Source organism: Schistocerca americana, chromosome 1 (assembly GCF_021461395.2).
Source record: "Schistocerca americana isolate TAMUIC-IGC-003095 chromosome 1, iqSchAmer2.1, whole genome shotgun sequence".
In the NCBI taxonomy this organism is placed as follows: Eukaryota; Metazoa; Arthropoda; class Insecta; order Orthoptera; family Acrididae; genus Schistocerca; species Schistocerca americana.
The window spans coordinates 532,838,501-532,859,322 of NC_060119.1; the positions used below are offsets into that span (position 1 = coordinate 532,838,501).

The 20,822-nt window shown below is 37.7% G+C and overlaps 1 protein-coding gene across 1 annotated transcript in view; it reads right to left on the reverse strand.

Moving 5' to 3' along the window:
• Nucleotides 1–20,822, reverse strand: part of LOC124624621 (alpha-amylase-like) — a 126,723-nt gene that overhangs the window by 46,584 nt on the left and 59,317 nt on the right. The window contains exons 5-6 of the mRNA XM_047149118.1: nt 8,969–9,117; nt 799–921 (exon numbers count right to left, since the gene is read on the reverse strand). Of these exons, the coding sequence (XP_047005074.1) occupies nt 799–921; nt 8,969–9,117 (272 nt within the window). The remainder of the gene's footprint in view (nt 1–798; nt 922–8,968; nt 9,118–20,822) is intronic.

The window sequence follows — 20,822 nt, forward strand, 5'->3', positions numbered from 1 at the left end:
TCTACAGGAGAAGTAGGTGATCTCGAATGTGTACCACATGCTTCATATTTTACCTTTAAAGCTTCAGTTAGGTTCCACATTGCTGTGAAACTTTGGAACCTGCACAGGACAGATGCTATTAACAAGCATTTGTGAAGAAATCACAGAGAATAATAATTCAGTTTTATCTATGGTATATTGTTAAAACTTAGTTATAACACAAAGGCAACTGCTAATCATTATGGATATTAAGTGAGTAGCAAATTGAGCTGAATAGTAACTGTGAACAGTTGTATCAGAGACACAATCAACAGAAACTGAAATTCATTTTACTAATTACGATCATGTTGCACCATGTTATTCGCTTACTGATATGCCGTCAATTAAGGATAAATGGATGCCATGTTGCACAAGTGCTGTCTGCTGCTGCTACAGCAGGGATGTACAATTCTTCAGCTGCCTCAGCTGCCTCAAGAGCTAAGAATTTGGCAAATTTCAACATTTTTTAGAAAACACTTGTAGTGTATCTTAGCAGCTAGAATTTTCACATTTCATTATGCTACCATGATATCATGATTGGAATAGTATATACACAAGTGTTTTTGTGAGAAAGCTGTGAAGTGCCAAAGAATACAATTATTAGAGCCTGTAAAGGGTTTACAGAACTGTTCCTGTCTGAAGGCTGAAAGTAATTACAACCAGGTGTGTATTAATGAAAACTTCCATATGTCCACTCTTTGTTGGAGTTAAGGGAATTATATTTACTTAACAGTTATCTGATGCAATCATGTTTTGTGTTAATTCTTATTTGTTTCTTACCAAATGTCTTGTACCACTTCAGTGCATTCTGTCTTCTAAATGTTTTGCTTATTTCTTCTCCATACTTGAACTCTGTCACTCTTCCAAGGCTGATGTACTCTGTTTTCTTTACAGATTCCCAGCCTACAAATCATTTAAGCAAATTAAAAATTTATCAGCTACTTATCTTTTAGATGTGGTTATAGTATAGAAAGAGATTCTATTAGTACATAGTTACTTTTATTGATGGCAGGTGTCATACAAATACATGGAACTGGACACAGTGATCATGACCTCTGCCCCCCCCCCCCCCCCTCTGCCCAACCACCACAAGAGGTTATTAGAAACATTTACATACACCAGCTTTCAAATTTTGCAGATAATTTTTGGAGAATAAAGTAGCATTAAAACAACTAGTGTCAAAAATGGTAAGAAATTCTGTAACTTACAGAACACTTTTAATTTGCTTGTGTGATGACCTACTCAGAGGGATGAGTTTCCAGCCTGACCATTAACATTCCAACCGGGTAAAGGCACATTTCACAGGCTGTCAACAAAAAATTTGATATGGTGTTTGTGAGCCAGCAGGTAGAACCAGCAAACCATAGAAAGATAAGTAAGGGACAACAAAAAGGAAAAGACTCACCACAAGACAAAAGTAACAGAAAACCTTACTTACCAAATGTCAGCGGAAACAACTAAAAAAAGCAGCATTCCTCTTAGTCACCCAGTTATGTAGCTTTAGTTTGGAAGACCAGAGTCCTCAATTGTAGGGTGTAGTGAGGTGCAGTGACATACTACACCATTTGATTCTGGATTGTGTAAATTACACAAGCCAAGGAAATTTTTTCAAAAAATGAGCTTTTTTTACTTTGATAGCTGATCTTTATAGATTTTTATGAGCTGAATCCAAATCTAGCCTTAGTTTTTTAGTATGACCCACAGTTTTCGAGCAATGTGCTTTTTACTATGTAGCATAAAAATCCTGTGCTATATGGTAAACAGGGAAGTTAATGAAATGCTTTGTTGCAACATAAGCATGGTTTGTATTTACAGCGAGCTACTTAAAACAATGATATGTGTTAATAGAGGTTTCACTTGTCAGCTGGAATTGGTTTGTATTTTCTTCCTCTTTTTTTCTTTGAAGCTTCTTGTGCAGCTTTTTCTATGATTAGTCACTTGCTGACCTTCTCGGTGAAGTGACCAATGGTAGCCCCCATCATGTTAGTTTTCCAGCAACCTTGGTAGCGTGTTTCCATCACTTTAATGTCCTCATGAAAATGCTCTCCTTGCTCCTCACTAACATCTCCCATATTGTCCGGGAAGTAATCAAGGTGACTGTTCAAAAAGTGAACTTTCAGGCTCATTAAACGTCCTGAAGTTTTAAACTTCTTTAACATTGTAGCTATAATAGAAACATATTCTGAGTCTTTTTCACATCCTAAGAACTTTGTAACGACTTGCTTGAATGATACCATGCTTCTTTCTCATTTAAGGTCATTTTGGATGCAAAGTTAACATCAAATATCAATTTTCTAGTGTCAGGTCTGACAGAGATGCCTTCTTTTTGTTTAGTTTCTGAAACATGTGGAAACTTTTGGCAGACGTCCATCTTTAGGCAAAGCCTTTACAAACTGTTTCATTAGGCCTTACTTTATATGTACAAGTGGTAGGAGCATGTTTTTTAGATCTACAAGGTTCTTGTGTACAATGTTCTTCTCACCAGGTTTTAAAGACTCCCTTGCGGCTAGTTCTTTCTGCGCAAGTGTTGATCCCTAGCCCTACTGTCGCATTCACACAAGAAACATGGAAATTTGGTAAAGCCACCTTGCTGACCAAGGAGCGTACATGTTACTTTTAGATCATCACATATCATCCAACCATGAGCAGAATAGCCTATTTTATTTAGCACTATTTATAGGTTTTCATAGCTTTCTTTCCTATGTGCAGAATGTCCAACACGTATAGGTGCATACATGTTACCATTGTGTAATAAAATACCCTTTAAACTAGTTTTGGATGAATCAATAAACAGCCTCCAGTCTTCCTTTCTGCATTTGACACCAAACTCTTTCATCAGACTGGGAATGTCTGAGCAGTACACTAAATCACTGTCTTGTTGATAAAACTTGGAAAATTGCTGCTCTTTCTTTCTATGCATGTATATGCTGGTTCCAACTGCCAATAAGTTCTTTTCTTTTGATCTAGAGCCAAGCAGTTCAGCTTTTTCTTTCGTTAAGCCCAGATCCCTAACCAAATCATTAAGCTCAGTCTGAGTAAACCATTTGGACTGTAGACTTTCTGTATTACAATGGAATTCTTCATCATCTGGTTCATGTAAATCAGATTGTACATCAGAAAATACTTCTGTTGGAATAGAATTTAAATCATCTGGTGGTTCAGGAACTGGAAAATCTATACCATGCCCTACTGGTCAGATGGTGGACAGAAGGTTAGGGGAGCTTATTACCTTCTTGTTTTTCGAATGATGACCAGTAATAACACTGCAAAAGTAGCAATCATCAGAACGATTTCTTGGCTCCCTCCGTGTCATAGGAACAGCAAATCTAAAGGCTTTTTTTCTCCTTTTTGGACCATTTTCTGAGACCTTCAACACACACATAACATACCTTATGTGGCACCCAAGATTTATCCTGATCATCAAGTTTAGATCCAAAGTATGATAAATAAACCTATTGCACAAAGTCTGTAATGTTTCTTTGGTGTTTTTTAATCACAAATTCACCACAGATATAAGAAAAACTGTCAGGAGAGTTTTTACAACCATGATTAGACATTGTACTGAGCACATGTACAGGAAACGGGAAGGTGAGGTTAGATTGACAGTAAAGAAAACACCATTTATTAACACAAAAATAAAATTGAACTTTTTTTGACAGAAAATTTTTTCAGCAGTGCTACCAACATCATCTACATTCCTTACAACTCCTTTTTAAATTATTTTAACAATATAAAAGCTGTTAAATTCTTTAAAATCGCTTAATTTAATAAATTTATCTATAAAATGTGGGTGATACAGTTTCTTAAGAATCATATTTGGATTTCCCCACCTAAAAGCATAAGAATAAGGTATTTTCAGCAAAGAAGTTTTTCCATTTTGGTCTGTATTATTATTCTTGTAAAGTTATGACAAACCATTGCACTAAGCATTAACATAAGCAAGCTACTGTAATTATATTAGAACATTTTATATCTGTTATTGTTATTAAATCCTAGTTAATATGGTAAATGAAAAGTGGGAGCGACAGTAAATTATATTTGGGAGAAATGTGAGAAGTAAATAAGTTTTTGGTTGTTATTGTGAATGTATGAAACATGTATAAACTGACATAATTCACTTGTTGGAAGCTTTATAAAATTGACGTATCACTAAATCAAAAGAGCACACAACAATCAAAGCATACAGGCATCTGGAATACTCACAGAGATCTTATAGAACAAGGGAAGGATAAAAGTTTCTGTAATGGTACTGTAAATAAGGCATTGGAGTCTAGATCTTTTGTCAGAATGTTCATATGACTTTTGTCAAATAAAAATGGAACAGTCCTTGGTTTCAGTCTCAACAGCTTTAAAGAACTATGGTACGCTAAGTCAATCACATTTTTTAACTGTTTTCCTTTTTTATTGATCTATGACATATGCTGTTTTTCATTTCACTTGACTAACATTGGAAATACGTTTCCTGACCTTCCTGCTGAAGAATTGTTTATTAGCTTTTTCTGTCAATGAACAATGAGAGTTAAAATTTCTCATCCAGTCCACATGAGGGCAGTTGAAAAACTTGTATTAATGAAAAAAGTGACATATTTGTAGTAGAGAGGAACAACAAAAGTTCAAGAAATTTTAACATTCCCGTTTCTTGGGGTAAAGTGAGAAATAAACATAAAAATTTCATCCTTAGAGAATATAGTTATCAGAATCGAGAGTAGTGCACAGTCTGTGCCCATAAACAGTACTGAGAGTAGTAGTAAGACTTGTATTATTTCTTAGATCTTTTGTGATAAGACTAAACATAACATCAATATAACTAAGATATAGACTTCATTTTGAAAGTTTATATAATTGCATCTTAATCTGAGAAGCAAACTGAATAAGGACAGAAAAAAATGTTGAGTGATATCGAAGGAAGAAAATGTCACTGAAAAAGACACCTCATGCAGTGTAGTGAGGAATATCTGTAGTGGTAGTAGTAGTAGTGCTACCATAGTAGTAGTAGTAGTACTACTACTACCAGTAGTAGTAGTAGCTTTACTCATCTGTAGATCTCTCTTTACAAGGATATAGGACATGTTTAAGTATTTACAAGTTTAGACTAATTTAAAATAAGCTAATTCGTATACACATACATTTACAGACTTCTTGTTAGAGACAATCATTAGATTTATTCCTGGTATACAATACTTTTTTTACAAATAACTTATTAAATAATGTAATGCCACACTGTTCACCTATATCTCACTATCACTCACTGCACACACTATACACACATTGTTTCATAACACTTCACTCACTACACACACACACACACACACACACACACACACACACACACACACACACACACACACATGTACGCTCACACACTGGTGATCTCTGGACCATGTTCTGTACTGGAACTTCCCATTTGCTATCCTGAAAAACTGAGTCAGCATCCCTCTATAATGAGTGAGATATTGAGCTCAGAAAGAGGAAGAGGTGTTAGTATTGTGCCATGCATAGCTTTGGGGGTAAGTTTTTCTAGAAAAAGAAAAAAAGATGGAAAAAACATAGTGTGAAGGTGTTATGTGGAATGTTGGATGTTTCATAATAATTATTATTATTTATTTGTACGAGGGTCGGTCAAAAAGTAATGCCTCCCATTTTTTTTCTACTTAAAGAAATTAAGTTAAGTGAAAAATTTGAATTTGGCGCCATTCCTCAAACCTTCTTCTGCAATCCACTGCAGTAGTAACTTTCTGTGTCAACAGGTGGCAGCACAGCAGAAGTTTGTAAGATGGCCGACATCGATGTTCGTTTGAGACAGCGTTGTGTGATTGAATTCTTGAATGCAGAAGGTGAAACGCCCATACGCATTCATGAAAGACTGAAGAAGGTGTATGGTGTTGTGACAGTGGATGTCAGCACTGTTAGACGATGGGTTCGTCGTTGTAAGGAAGCTGAAGGGCAAACACCGTTGACTGACGAAAAGCGGAGCGGCAGGCCGGTGAGTGCAGTGACTCCACACAACATTCAGCAAGTTGATGACATCATTCGTGGTGACCGTCGGGTGACTGCAGATGAAGTGTGTCGCATTATTTCTCTTAGTAAAGGCAGTGTGATCACGATTATTAAACAATTGGGGTACTCAAAAGTTTGTGCACGGTGGGTTCCAAGAATGTTAACCGATTAGAATAAAGAGGCAAGGAAAACAATAGCCTCCCAACACTTGCAGTGCTTCCGTTTGGAGGGAGATGAGTTTCTGAAAAAAATTGTGACCGGGGACGAAACATGGGTGCATTTTTTTGAACCCGAATCAAAGAGGCAGTCAATGGAGTGGCGTCACACAAGCTCGCCGAGGAAGAAAAAATTCAAAACTGTGCGATCGGCAGGGAAAGTTATGGCAACAGTTTTCTGGGATACAGAGGGTGTGATTCTGGTTGATTTTTTGGAGCAGGGATGCACAATAAATTCTGTTCAATACGTCACAACCCTCAACAAACTTAAAGCACGTCTTCAGCGAGTTCGCCCAACAAAATCAATGGCAGATGTTCTTCTTTTGCATGACAATGCAAGACCACACACCAGTCGTCACACCTCTGACGAGATTGTCAAAATTGGATGGGAAGTTTTGCCTCATCCCCCATACAGCCCTGACCTGGCACCATCAGACTTCCATCTGTTCGGGCCACTAAAAGAAGCTCATCGTGGGATTCATTTTGAAGATGAGGAGGCCGTCAAAACATCCGTGCGTCAATGGCTTAGGAAGCAGAGCTGTGATTTTTACCGTGCTGGGATACATGCCCTTGTTCAAAGATGGACCAAAACTGTAGAGATGGGCGGAGATTACATTGAAAAATGACAAAATGATCCTCAATGTTGTGGTTTTCAACCTATGTAATTGCATTTAAATTTCCTGACAATTAAACGTAGAAAAAAAAATAGGAGGCATTACTTTTTGACTGACCCTCGTATAACATCTTTTTTGCCAAACCCCTAATCTGTTTTGTCTAAGTAATCCTTCAATGTAAAAAATGTATTGCATAACAGGTGCTTATTAGCTGCATTTTTAAATAAGTATATTTTTGCAATTTCTTTAATCTCTTTTGCTAATTTATTGTACAGCTTTATTCGTTGGTAGAAAATGCTGTTTTGAGTTTTATGTTTATTTTTTCGTGGTAAATGTAAGCTGAATCTAGCTCTTTTTCCACAGTCATGGACAGAGCTGGACTGGTAAATGTATTCACATAGAGCAGTTAAAATCCCCAGTGTTTTCAACAGATCTTTACAATGAGCTTGACTACTATTTTTGGTTATTATTCTTATGGCTTTTTTCTGGAATTTGAAAATTGTGTTCCTATTTTGTACATTTGTTCCCCATGCCATAGCTAAGCACTGAGTGTACATATGAATGGGATGTACCTAAAAGACACTGTGACAAGTGAATAAACATTTTATGTACAAGGAGACTCCAGTAGTGAGCAAATGTATTTCACAAAACACCTACAAGGCATGCAGAATGGCCAGACTAAAGTTAAGAGTCTGCTGGTAAACAGATGCTAGTATGTTCTCGTACTTGCTATCATAGAATCATGCTGCATTGACTAGAGCATAAATAAATTTCAATCAAAAGCAAATACTGTGGCATATTGGTAAAGCTAACTTCATGAGAGAAACCCTATGTTAGTAATCCTCTTTAGCATGTTTTATGTATCTGAAAAGTAGTTTGTATTTACAGTGAGCTATAAACAATACATTTAAAATTTATGAATAGTTTCATAGTGATGTACCTACCTTTGTGAGCAAATGCAAAACCTCTTGATGCATTATGACAGCTGTCTGAATAATAACTCTAATTATTTATAATATTAGTGTAGCATACAGTTCTACACTGAATTTAAATACAAAATTTTATTAAATCTTTCCTTAAAACAAAACAATGGAAAATTCAGGATGGAATGTAACACTGTGGCAAGTGAGTTACATTCCCTGCCGGGCTTTTGACTACCTTTTGTCGTACCATGAAATGAGAAATGTCCTATCCACTATCCTTCCCACCCCTTCCACAGTAGTATTCCCCCATGCTCTCAACCCCATGCTTCATGTCTCATATCCCTGTAATAGACCTAGATGCTAGACCTGTCCCATACATCCTCCCATTATCACCTACTAAAGTCCAGTCACAAGCATCCCCCATCCCACAAAAGACAGGACTATCTGTGAAATCAGTCATGTGATCTACAAGCTAATCTGCAACGACTGTGCTGCACTCTACATGGGAATGACAACCAACAAGCTTTCTGTCTGCATGTATGGCCACAGACAAACTGTGGCCAAGAAACAACTTGACCCCCTACTGCTGAGCACACCACCCAAAATGACATTCTTCATTTCAATGACTGCTTCACAGCCTGTGCTATCTGTATCCTTCCCACCAACAACAGCTTTTCTGAGTTGCACAGGTGGGAACTCTCCTTGCAATATATCCTACTTTCACGTAACCTTCCTGGCCTCAGCCTTCATTAGTTGTAGCCTTAACCCATCTAGCCCCTTCTCTGTTCCCATCCAGCACCACACAGCTCTCTGTTCCAGCAATGCACACTGCCTTTTACTTGTCTCCTTTTCTGCTACTCCACCTCTCTGCCCCTCCCTCAGTCTAGCCTGCCGACTGTACCTAACTGCCCTACCCTTTCTCCACCTTGTCCCTACACACACTCTCAGCAGCACTTTACTGTCCCCCACTCCTACCCTGCCATCCCTCCCCCTCCCCACCTCAGCCTCCACCTTATCCCCACCCAGTTGCCTCTCCCCACTATACTGTGGGTAGCAACTATCCTTTTCATAATATTGCTACTTTTCTTAAAACCAGGTAGCCTTTACCTTCTGAATATTCTTCTGTTCTTTAAATGATCTATATTTATTCCATCTTTCTCTTCTTTAACAGTACCACTGGTTTAGTCAGAGCATTACATACCACGGTACAATGGTGCACTGAGATCAATAACCTCCTGATATATGAATGGCTTCTGTCCTTCAGGAAATCCATGTTCTGTATTCAGGTTCTTCAGTTTGTCAAGTATCAATGCCAAGTCTGTTGGCCAAATATGTTTTGCAGCATCAATTCTAGAGATGCAAAAATAGTGATAAATACATCAGGAAATGAAACATCATGTTCAGTGTCATCATCAGTGAGATCCACCTGGAATGTGGAATGAGTCAAAAACATACATTATCACAGAAATGCTGCTATGGTGAACTATTTCCACAGCTTACACTGCAAAGAATGATGGCTTTATACAGGTGTAATTGTATTTCCAAACATGCTTCCAGTAGTATGCTAGACACTTTAAAACCTGTAAATAAGTATCTTACATTACTAAAGTGCGCATCATTTATGTTGGCAGCCGAGTTTAGGTTCGTTCTGCGCATCTGACGTCACAAAACACAGTCAGTCAATGAACAGGGAACGACGTTGCCAGACTTTGACTGCAGTGCAGAGCTGTCTTCAGTTTTATAAACGTTGAGTCATAAATAAAGTAACAGAACAAAAGCAATGTCTTGATAGCAGACTTTCTTTTATACTGCTTTTTCGCAATAAAGAACAGCGGTAATTGTTCATTTCCTATTGTACTTCGACGAAGCGTGAGTAATTCATAGTTATACCAACAGTGTTTGTCAGTATTTTGCGTGACGTATTAGAGTCCTCATGGCATCCTGTAGACGGATGTGAAAGGATGTGCTTAATATTTTCATTATTTAAAAACAATATCGAAGTGCCTTACTTCACGAATTATATTCATTTGAATGCAATTTTTTGACATTTCTAATGCTTTGTCTCTTCATTAACCCTTTCGCTGCTGCAGACACGTGCTCCCCGCATTCCACGCTGTGGGCGATTTTGTCATCACTGCACTGCTCGCCTGTGCAGACACGTGGTGTTCCCACTGCTTTGACACGCTTATCATTCGATTTCACAAAAACTATTTGGCCCAAAAATTTGATTTTTACACGTCTTCTTGACTGATTCCTTCCCCCCATAAATGACTTAATTTTGTTTCGCTGTTCAACGCAGTTATTATGCAGCATTAAATGTAGTAAACCATTGCACGAAATTTTGAAGAGTTTGCAGAGGTAGAAGTCCATAGCGTATACTTTCCGTATGGTTGATTTTAGTTGCCATAATGTTGAGAATGAAATGTGGACAAGATACCTAAATTTCATATAAAATTTACTGTATAGCAATATCTCATTTAATTTAAGTACCACATAGGTCTCGTATGTAATATTGAGAAATATTCCGTCTTTCGCGACTGTAATAAAAGTTTTATTTACACTGGATCTGTTTGGCTTTATTTTAAAGCACTTCAATCAATGAAAGGTATGGCACATACACAATGGTACTCATGTTCTCTTTCTTATTTTTGTTCCACAGTCGCAGTTTTACCAATGGTACTGAAATATATTCCTCTTCTGCAACTGTAATAAGCGACTTATTTAGACCAGACGCGTTTTTCTCTTTTGAAGCATCTTCAGTGGACAGTATTTTGTCACCTTTCATAGTTTTGTGCTGCAGTAACACAATATTCAACGTTTGTGTTGGCTGATCAGTGTTTTAGCAAATAAATGATGTTTGTGTGTGCCACACACAAAAATTATGTTTGACATAGCTCAGAGCACTTCACTGATAGACGGTATATTCAAGTCCTAATGTTTTTGTAAGTCCACAGTTTTGTTTAATGTGTTTTGTCTACTTCCTTTTGATTGATTGAAGTGCTTTAAAATAAAGCCAAACGTGCTCAGTGTAAATAAAACTCTTGTTACAGTTGTGAAAGACGGAATATTTCTCAATATTACATACGACAACTATGTGGTACTTAAATGAGATATTGTTATACAGTAAATTTTATATGAAATTTAGGTATCTTGTCCACATTTCATTCTCAACATTGTGGCAGCTAAAATCGACCATAAGGAAAGTATACTCTATGGACTTTTACCTCTGCAAACTCTTCAAAATTTCATGCAAAGGTTTACTATATTTAATGCTGCATAATAACTGCGTTGAACATCGAAACAAAATTAAGTCATTTATGGGGGGAAGGTATCAGTCAAGAAGATGTGTAAAAATCTAATTTTTGGGCCAAATAATTTTTGTGAAATCGAATGATAAGAGTGTCAAAGCAGTCGGAACACGATGTGTCTGCACAGGCGAGCAGTGCAGTGACAAAATCGCGCACAGCGCGGAATGCAGGGAGCACGTCTTTGTAGCAGCGAAAGGGTTAATGCAGCCATGGTGGCTTTACTTCATGAACTGCGCGCTCCCCCCTAAACGTAAGCTTGCGAACTATGCTATACTTTGGTGCTGCTTCTATTGGCGCGTGCGTCGTGTGCAACTGGCACCGCAGCAATCTCCCGCGTCTGGGCGGGCATGCGCGAGCCACCAAGATAAAAGAATTCAACTATAGTAGAAAAGCAACCAGTATTGAATTTCTGAGCTTGTTTATTGCTATATATGCATATTGAATGAGTATGTGTGAGATTAAAAATCCAAAAAGTAGACGTTCAGTCCTTACTTGACTAGGAGTTTTCCTCTAATTGCTTCATTCTCTTCTGGCCATGCTTTGTTTGAGTGGAAAATGTGAAGCTGTTTCATGGATTCCTTCTCAAACTGCAACTGAATGGGTCAAGAATTTGTTTCTAAATAAGCCCTCCAGAACTGGTCAACACCAGTCAATGGTATTCCACTTCATGGTACCAAATACACAAAGAACTGCATGGTCATACCTCTGACCCCGCATGGAAAGATCTTGGCATTTCTTTCCACACCCAGTAATGGAAGACCAGGATTCAGTTTCCAGCCAGAAATATAGTATACTGGCCATAAATTGACATCAATATTGAAAATCAATATTGAAAACTTTGCCAGGGTGTGGCTAAAGTGAGCAACACATCATGTGGCATTCCCACAGCTTTTACACTCTGGTCAGGGCCAGTTTGAGAACATTATTCTACACAAGTGACTTATCATTTGGCACTCCTCTCCAGCCCCCTCCTCCCTTCCACCCCTTTCCTTCACAGACATTCACTCATTTTAATTTCTGCTACTAACTGTCATATACTTCACTCAGCTCAGTGCCACAAGCAGCAGCTTGTGTTGCTTGTGGTTAAAACCAGCTCCGATTATGACCAGATCCTTATCTGATCTTGGAAGGGACTGCACCCTGACTTTGCAGGACCATTTCTCAAGCATAGATTATTGCACTTGATCATCCTCTCTTGGATGCGCCAAAATCACTAAAATCAACCCTGAACACCATGACCCAGCCAGATCTGAAGGACAGCTATAGTTGGATCCATAAATGAAGGTGGTTCACGAATTTTGAGGCATGGATGGCGATTGCATTGTTGGTGATTCCACGTGACAGTTGAGGTATGCACATGAGCATGCTTTCCATTTGAAGAAAGCATGTATCCTGCAAATTACGTCTCTCTCTTGGTTATGCAGAATTTATCACTTACCACCACCATCAGCGATGACAACTCACAACAAATGGAATAGAAATTTACTAAACAACTTTCTACGATACTGTTTAATGCTCACATTAGCTATGACATTTACAGCAGAGTGCTCCGAACACTCACTAACTATTGGAGAATGTGTGACATAGATTTGTAGAACAAGCCTAAACTCGTATGTTATCATTCGTGACTCCAACTATAGCAGTTCACTGGAACACTTTCATTACTGCCACACCTCTTCCCTCTTCTAGAGCAACTCAAAAAATTCTGTGTTCCTCATTGTGATGTATGTTATATGTACACTCATTACTGGGAGAGGGTGGGTAGATATTGTTTATTGGTCAAACCCTGAAGATGAAGCTGCCACTGATGGTGAAGGTTATCAAGCCACTGCTGGGACCATCATGTATCATTAAGCTAGCATGTATGAGAGGTATCATGTTCAGAGACCCCCTCACCAGCACAGCAGGACTAAGGAGATTTGCTATAAACAGTAAATCTCACATTTCCATACACAGTTTTAACAGTAACATACGATATAGATTATATGGATGAGCTACACAGGGCAATGATGAAAAGCTATTTTCATGAAATAGCTAATTTTTTTAGTGTTTATTGTGTTGAATGAATATGATAACAAAAAGGCATATCATACATTTCTTACATTTCCTACCCAATATAAAAATATTTTTATCAATTTTAATTATGTATACTTCAATTAAATGTTCCAGACAGAGAGTCTGTGTTTGATACAGAAAGCTGTTCCTTAATGTTTTGTCTCCAACATCTTTGGAGATAAAACTGCAGCAGTGAAGTTGCCATTTTCTCTCTCAAGATGTGAAGTTGAAATTTAGCTGAAATTTGTTGCATTTTTTAGTACATACAGTGGCAAGCTCTGTGCCTTTTTGTCTCTTTGCACAAGAGCCTCATAAATCTGGAAAAATTTCTATTTTTGTAATACTTCTAAGTATTAAGCTGGGATTAATAAAGCAGCCTGTGAAAGTCTAACACAAATCTGGAGAACATTTCAGGTTACTCTGTGTGAGTTTCCTTAGCTACTGGATGTGAAGTCAAAAGGACATGAGTTTGTTGGATCCGATGATTGAAAATGATGGTTGATTTCAACTTTGAATCAAAAATTACTGTGATTGAGAGGAAGACTTTGATATAATAAAGGAGGTTGCCACTAAGTTATCAAACAACAAAAATTACCTACATTGTGTTTCTGTTGTGGCCTATATGTTGCAAAAGTTAAAAAAGTTAGACTTCTCAATGGGCCTCAAGATTCACATTTTGAACAATTACCTTCAACTTTTTCCCTAAAATGTGGATGATATTGGCAAAGAACATGGTGAACATTTTTCAACGAGACATCAAAGTGCTGGAAAGACAGTATAAGGGCTGCTGAAACAACTTATGTTGAGAAACTGCTGTTGGTCACTACACGACGACATGCAGCAGCTGCTTATTGGAGAAATGACAATATCAGATGCTCTAACCCTTTTGTGGTTGAAAGGTCATATATGTCTCATTAACTTTGACTATTGACTTGAGTGCCAAGACATATATTACCCACCTCTGGATGGTTCTCCTGTCTAGAGATGACTGTACCAAATGTGAGAAAAATTTGGGACAGAGAAGTCTAATATCAGAAAAGTCTGTCACTACTCAAGTTGACTAGCAGACACATAAGGCTGCTGAAACCTCGCTGTATCAAGTTCTGTATCAATTTTCATCATTTCTCACTTTCCAAAGATGTATGAAGTAAGTAATTCTTCTTCTTCTTAAGTTATTAATCATTTTAGTACAAATACACTGGCAAGTATACTCAAAACTGTGTTACTTTGTATGTGAAATGAAATTAGTAGGACACATGTGTCCCAGCACACTTTATTTATAAAATTATTTGTAGATTTGAAATGTAAGTAGATCCTGTTCTATTACTCTTTATTAATTTGGACTGAAAATAATACAGTTATAGCTTACTGTTAATGAGCTGTCATTATTTTCCAGATATTAAAAGACAATTAGATACTGGATCATCTTTTCATACAGATGCCCCTGAAGATAGATAAGTTGAAGCTGATAATCTATAACAGACAATACTTTCACAACGAAATCATCTGGAAGTTGTATGCCACATGTCTGGTCAGAAAATCCAACACTAGATGGCAGTTCAGATGTTCACAAATAACACTGATAGCAGACTTAAATTTTTGATGTAGAGAACTCTGATGAAAGGGCTGAACATATAAACACTAAAGAGGTAGGAGGTTGAAATGAAAGTGATTATGATAATGATTGGGGTGATGATACAACATGCTTTGAAGACACTTAAAAAGCCTAAGATTTCACTAATCAGACAATGAATGTGTTTATTTTGAAAAACTTTTTCAGAAACATTGTGGAGCATGTATGTTTGCAAACAAATTTATATGCTGCTCATAAGAATTGTGTCAGATGGAAAGAAGAACCATTCCTGAACTGAAGGTGTTCACAAGCATGCCAATGGTAACTGGTATCCTTTGTCTATTGGCAGCTGACTGTTACTGAACTTCAGACTGAATGCTGAAGATGTGTTTAATATCAAATATCATGACACTGTCAAAATACAAGAAAATCACACAGAATCAGCACAGCAATGACAATAGTATCATTCTTGATACAAAAACTAATAAAATGTATGACAAATTTTATTGCAGCACTGAACAAAATCTGTTTGATAGCATATGGGCCGTCTTGCAGTTGACGAATCAATGGTGGCATTCAAGCAATGCACAGCTCTCAAGCAATATATGCTCAAGAAGCCTATAAAAAAGGGCTATAAAATCTGGCATCTCACAGTTCCAATAGTGTTTTATTTCAAATGTTAAAATGTACACTACTATGTTCGGCACCTTAATACAAGATTTCAAGAATTACCAGGTGTGTGAGTTATTAGTGCTGAAGCTGTGGCAACCACTTTTTGACACAGTGAGATTCTTTTTTTTTTTTTTTTTTTTTTTTTTTTTTTTACAACTTGCAAGATGATGCAAGGACTGAGAAACAATGGCCTTTATAGCTTTGGGACTTTAAGAGGAAACAGGAGAGGATCATCAGAATATTACCACACAAAATAGTGTTAACAAATGTGGAGAGTTTCATTTCTCTTTATGGTATGTTGTAGTTGCTGTGAAATGGCAGGACAACAAAACAGTTCGTCTGCTTTCTACTTACAATCCAAAATATGTCAAATTTATTGCCAGAAAAATGAAAGATGGCTCTAAGACAACTGTGTCCTGTCCGGAAATAGTATGCAATTACAAAGACATGTTTGATCAGCTATGGGAAAGATACATGAGAGGCAGACAATATGTAAAATGGTTGTACACACTACTTTGTTTTGTTGTTGATTTGTCTGTTGTTAACTCACATGTATTGTTTCAGGATGAAAAATGACAGATCAGTTGACCTTTTGTCTCAAATTAGGAAGACAACTGATTGATGAGTATTCACTCAGAAAAATTGAGGGGTTCAAATTTGCAAGCTTTTGGAGCCAGTGGCTCTTTCTTTTGGCAGAAGGATTAAACAGGAAGGAATAGATGTGAAGGAAAAGGACAAGTGAGGTTTAGGCCATGGGGAGAGTTCAGAAATGTCGTGACTTACCAGATGGGATGAGAAGGAAAGGCTCTTTCATTCTTATCCTATCCAGTAAGTCTCCCCTGACCTGAGATTCTGGGTGACTTTTCTGAACTCCCCCAATGTCCTAAATGTGCTGGTGTACACCTTCTCCAGCACACTGTTTGGCACTAGGAAACATTATGTAGTAGAGCTGAACTAGGCATGCCTATGACAAGTGAAGACCAAGACACGCCCCAGGCTACACGCTGATAACGCCCCCAGGCAGTGCGCATATAGGTCACTGCTGCTGACTGAACTGACTCAGTCTCTAATTATCAGTACCTCAGTATGTTGCACCAGGACTCAGTTCATATTGCACCTCAGTGTGCCGCACTGTGCTCTAGTCTTCCACAGTGATAGTTGTCGCCTCACACCTTAGCTAGCTCTAAGGGAACATTAGCCATTGCTTATAGTTGTGATATGGACATGGACAAGATTCAAGAATTAGTACAGTGCTTAAGACTGGACATAACTGAATTAAGTACTCAATTGGTTCCTGTAACAAAGTGTATTTTAACTATGCATGCATTTTGTGTAGTACTGAGAGGAAACTGGCTATCCACCTATCATACCACTCTCTCCTCATCCTGCCAGAAACCACAAAACATTACAAGAGGACACAGCCACAAGTGGCGACAAATCTGATAAACAAGTTTTGTTTGCTTTTCATGTGGTCTAAGTTGCTGCAAGGGGCTGTCGTTACATTGATTCTATTTGCTCATTTGTTCTTGTTGTTGCCTGTTATAGGAGGAGAGCATGTTATAGGAGGAGAGCTGCAGACCTAATCTATTTCTCTTTTCAGAGGGTTTGCACATTGCTTTTCTATTTGTCTTTTTATATTTTGCTATATTTTTTAGTGTTGGAATGGCTACCCTGCCCCCTCCTTACCCTGCCGCTGTGCCTCAGCTGCAGACTGCTTCTGCTCTGGAACTAAATCAGATTTTTTCAGTTTTACAATCAGCAAATCACCACATTGCTGTCTACTGTACAGCAATTACTTGCTGCACAAGTTGCATCGTCTGCCCAACCGACCAACCAACAAGTGCCACCAAAGAGCAATGCACAGTTTCAGCACTTCAATGAAAAAGAAGAGAATAGCTCAAACATCTAGCCAGTTCTAGGCCCACTATCAATTCCATCGAATTGAAGGTACTGTGAAATCTCATTATTTTCTGTCTGTCATGGGAATGCCTGTGTTTCACTTAATTAAAAAACTCTTCCATATGTCGTCTCCCAATGCACTCTCCTATGATGAAGTAGTAGGTGCATTAAGACAGTATTATGAACAGCAGATTGAGGTCATGGCAGCCAGATTTCAGTTCTTTTGCCTTAAGAAAAGGCCAGAACAGATGTACCATCAATGATACACTAACTTACAGTGCCTCACTAGGAAGTGTAAATTCAAGTGTGGTTGTGGCACCTCTTATAGTGGCATGATGATGTGTGATGTGATCACATACAATGTTTCTGATAGCAGAATTAGAGAACAGATTCCCAAGAACCATAAACATGGGCTACTTTGGCCCTAGAGTCATTCTTGGCCCGAAAGGAAAATAAAATGAAACATGTTCTATTGAGCAATTGGTGGCAGTATCTGAAATAGTTTTGGTTGGTTCTGCTAGGTGGTAGCACCAATCAAGCTGCCTGAAAGTTCAAGTGATTCTGCAGTTTGCCACCAGGATGCAGCACCACAAGTTGTGTGTTGTGTAAATATGTGGAATTTTAATCTTAAAAACTTCTTCCTGCAGAAGATGCATTTCTTCAGGAACTTCTAATGTAAGTGTGTTTTCCAGAACTCTTTTTAGTTGTTTATGTCATGCTGTAGTTAGAACTCTGTGAAACACAACGTGTTTTCCCATTTTCATACATCTTTAAATCAGGTCTGGTAACCTGTAAAGTACGACCTACTTTGGCCCAGCCCTTTTTTTTTTTTTTTTTTTTTTGGCCGAAGTAGGCTGTACTTCTATAAATCCATTATTTTTAGTATTAAAGTTCTACAAATAGCTAGCAAAATAGGCACCAGTAGTGAATATATTTTTATTGCATGTGTTTGGTTTCAGCTTGTTCAAGATGCCCTACAACTACACACATCTTCCTGGGAGCTGAAAATATGCTGACTACAGCAACAAACATCTTTAAACTTGTTTAGAAACCATCAGATCTGGTGAAATGATACAAAGGCAGGCTGCTGAACATTTCCAAATACCCCAAAGCACTAATAAAAACAAGTTGAAGAATGCATTTTCATGTTTCCCAGGCCACCCTAAAGTATTTCTGCAAGAAGAAGAACTAGCTTTTGCTAGTCATATCGACAAAATGTGTGAATATGGTTTCCACCAGGTGAACTTGAGTTGAGGTACGTTGTAAAATCCTACCTAACTAGACAAGGAAAGACTGTACAATGTTTTTGTAACAATGTTCCATGTCGTGACTGGGTTAAGTCATTCTTAAAGAGACACCCTCAGTTGACAGTCAAGTTTTCGTCTAATGTCAAATGAAACTGAGGTCAGATTGACAAAAAAATAATATCAGAGTACACTGAGAATCTGAAAGAGGCAGTCAGTGATGTATTGCCAGATAAAATTTATAACTATGATGAAACTTGTAAGTCAAATGACCCTGGAAAGAAAAAAGTGATTTGTAGGAGAGGCTGCAAGTACTCAGAATGGATAATGAAACAGCACAAAACAAGGATGGATTGATGGTGCAACTTTTCAGGATTGGTTTTCAACTCATCTACTTCCTGTTCTAAAAAAAAAGGACATTTTCCCAAGATTGTTAAAAAGGCCTTAAACAGAATAGAGTTGAATGTACAGGATAATCTTTTGGCTGGATTCAAAAATGCTGGAATCTAGCCGATCAGCAAAGAAGAGATTGTCAAGTGATTGCTATCATACAATGCTTCTGTTAACCTTGATTCAATAGGACAAACATTTATCAAACATCTTCAGGAAAACAGACAAGAAGTTGTTCAGCCGTGAACAACAAAATGTCGAAAATTGGAAGTCCCTGCAGGAAAAAGTATATCTTTAATTGAAATCCTTCAGTACCAACAAAAACAGCAGAATGAAATAGACAGAAAAAGAAAGGAAAGGAAGCTTTGAACAACAAGAAAAAATTGAAAAGGAAAAGAAGAAACTAGAAAAAAAATTAGATGGAAACAAAAAGAAAAGAAGGGGTAAAATAAAGGCAAGCCTTTCATCAACAGATGATGATGATGATGACAATTTCAGCATAGTGTCCTCATGTCACAGTGACCTGGTTTTTTCCAGCAGTGATGAAGACTCTTTTACTGTCAATGAACCAGATAAACCAATTAACTTAGACGATTCAAGACCCAGTACAAGATTCCCAGCTACAAATGTTGAAGACACAAAAGGAAGCAATGAAGACATGAAGGAACTTGTAGAAAAGGACAAATTTGTTGTTGTTTATTGGAATGGACTCCGATTCCCAGGATTGGTGCTCTCTGTGGCAGAGGCGGAAGTGACAGTGGACTGTATGGCACCGACTAAGAAATTTTGAAAGTGGCCCCAAGAAAAGAATATGTTATTTTACCAGTGGTGTGACATTGTAAAAGTTATTCAGCCACCAAAGCTCATAAAAAGAGGCTTTAAGGTTGATTACATTTAAACACAAAAATTCCTTTTTTGAAAGAACTTTTAAAATATTTTTTTTTTACACATTGACCTACCTATGTATTTTTAACTTGGAGTAAAATATCACTATAATCGTTAAATAATTGTTTTTAAATACCCAGGTCTTTCTTTGTCACTTGCCTTTATACCACACTTTTTCTACTGAAAAACTACCTTGGCCCAAAACTAAAAAATTAAAAGAAATGGAGAAAAAATTAGTGCAAAAGGTGTGCAGCACCTAAAATATAAGTTGTTATAGTTGTATAAAAAGGTTATCAGAACTTAAAATAAGTAAAAAATGATTTGTTTGAAGAGTAAATTGTATGAAATTGTTCAAAAGTGGGCCAAAGTAGCCTGTGTTTACAGGGAGTGTAAATTAAGTTGCAGTTGTGGCATCTTTTATAGTGACATGATGATCCGTGATGTGATCACATACAATGTTTCTCATAGCAGAATTAGAGAACAGATTCTGAAGTACTCAGATCCTTCACTCTGTCAAGTGTTGCAGATATTAGAACAATTCAATTCCGGTGCCATAGCAACCAATAAATTTGACCAGGTCCCGATTTGTCGGGTCGAGTCGCATCTTGTTCTCGACCACCCCAATCAGCCGGCAAAACGAGCATGCACACAGACATGCAGACAGCCAAGTAAACAAGTGTAAGTCTATATAGTGAAGTCTTGCCCTCTCTGTTTTGCTCACCATAAGTGGGAACATTGCCCATCGCAAAATGCGACATGTTACTCCCTTCGAAAGTAAGGCCATGTCCAGTCAGTTTGCTTGCAATGGCAAAAGCACAAAATCCTGCCCACTCTCACAACAACAGGTCTCATGCACATTTTGTGAAGACAGCATTTTTAAAACTGACTGCAGGTTCTGGCAGGAATTCAAGTAAGGTTGTGCCCTCATCTTACCCCAGTGCAGTGTGACCCCATTCCAACAAACTATTTGTAACACAATGAATTGCTGGCCTCTATGTTGAATTTCAATTGGATGCAGGTGCTTCTGTA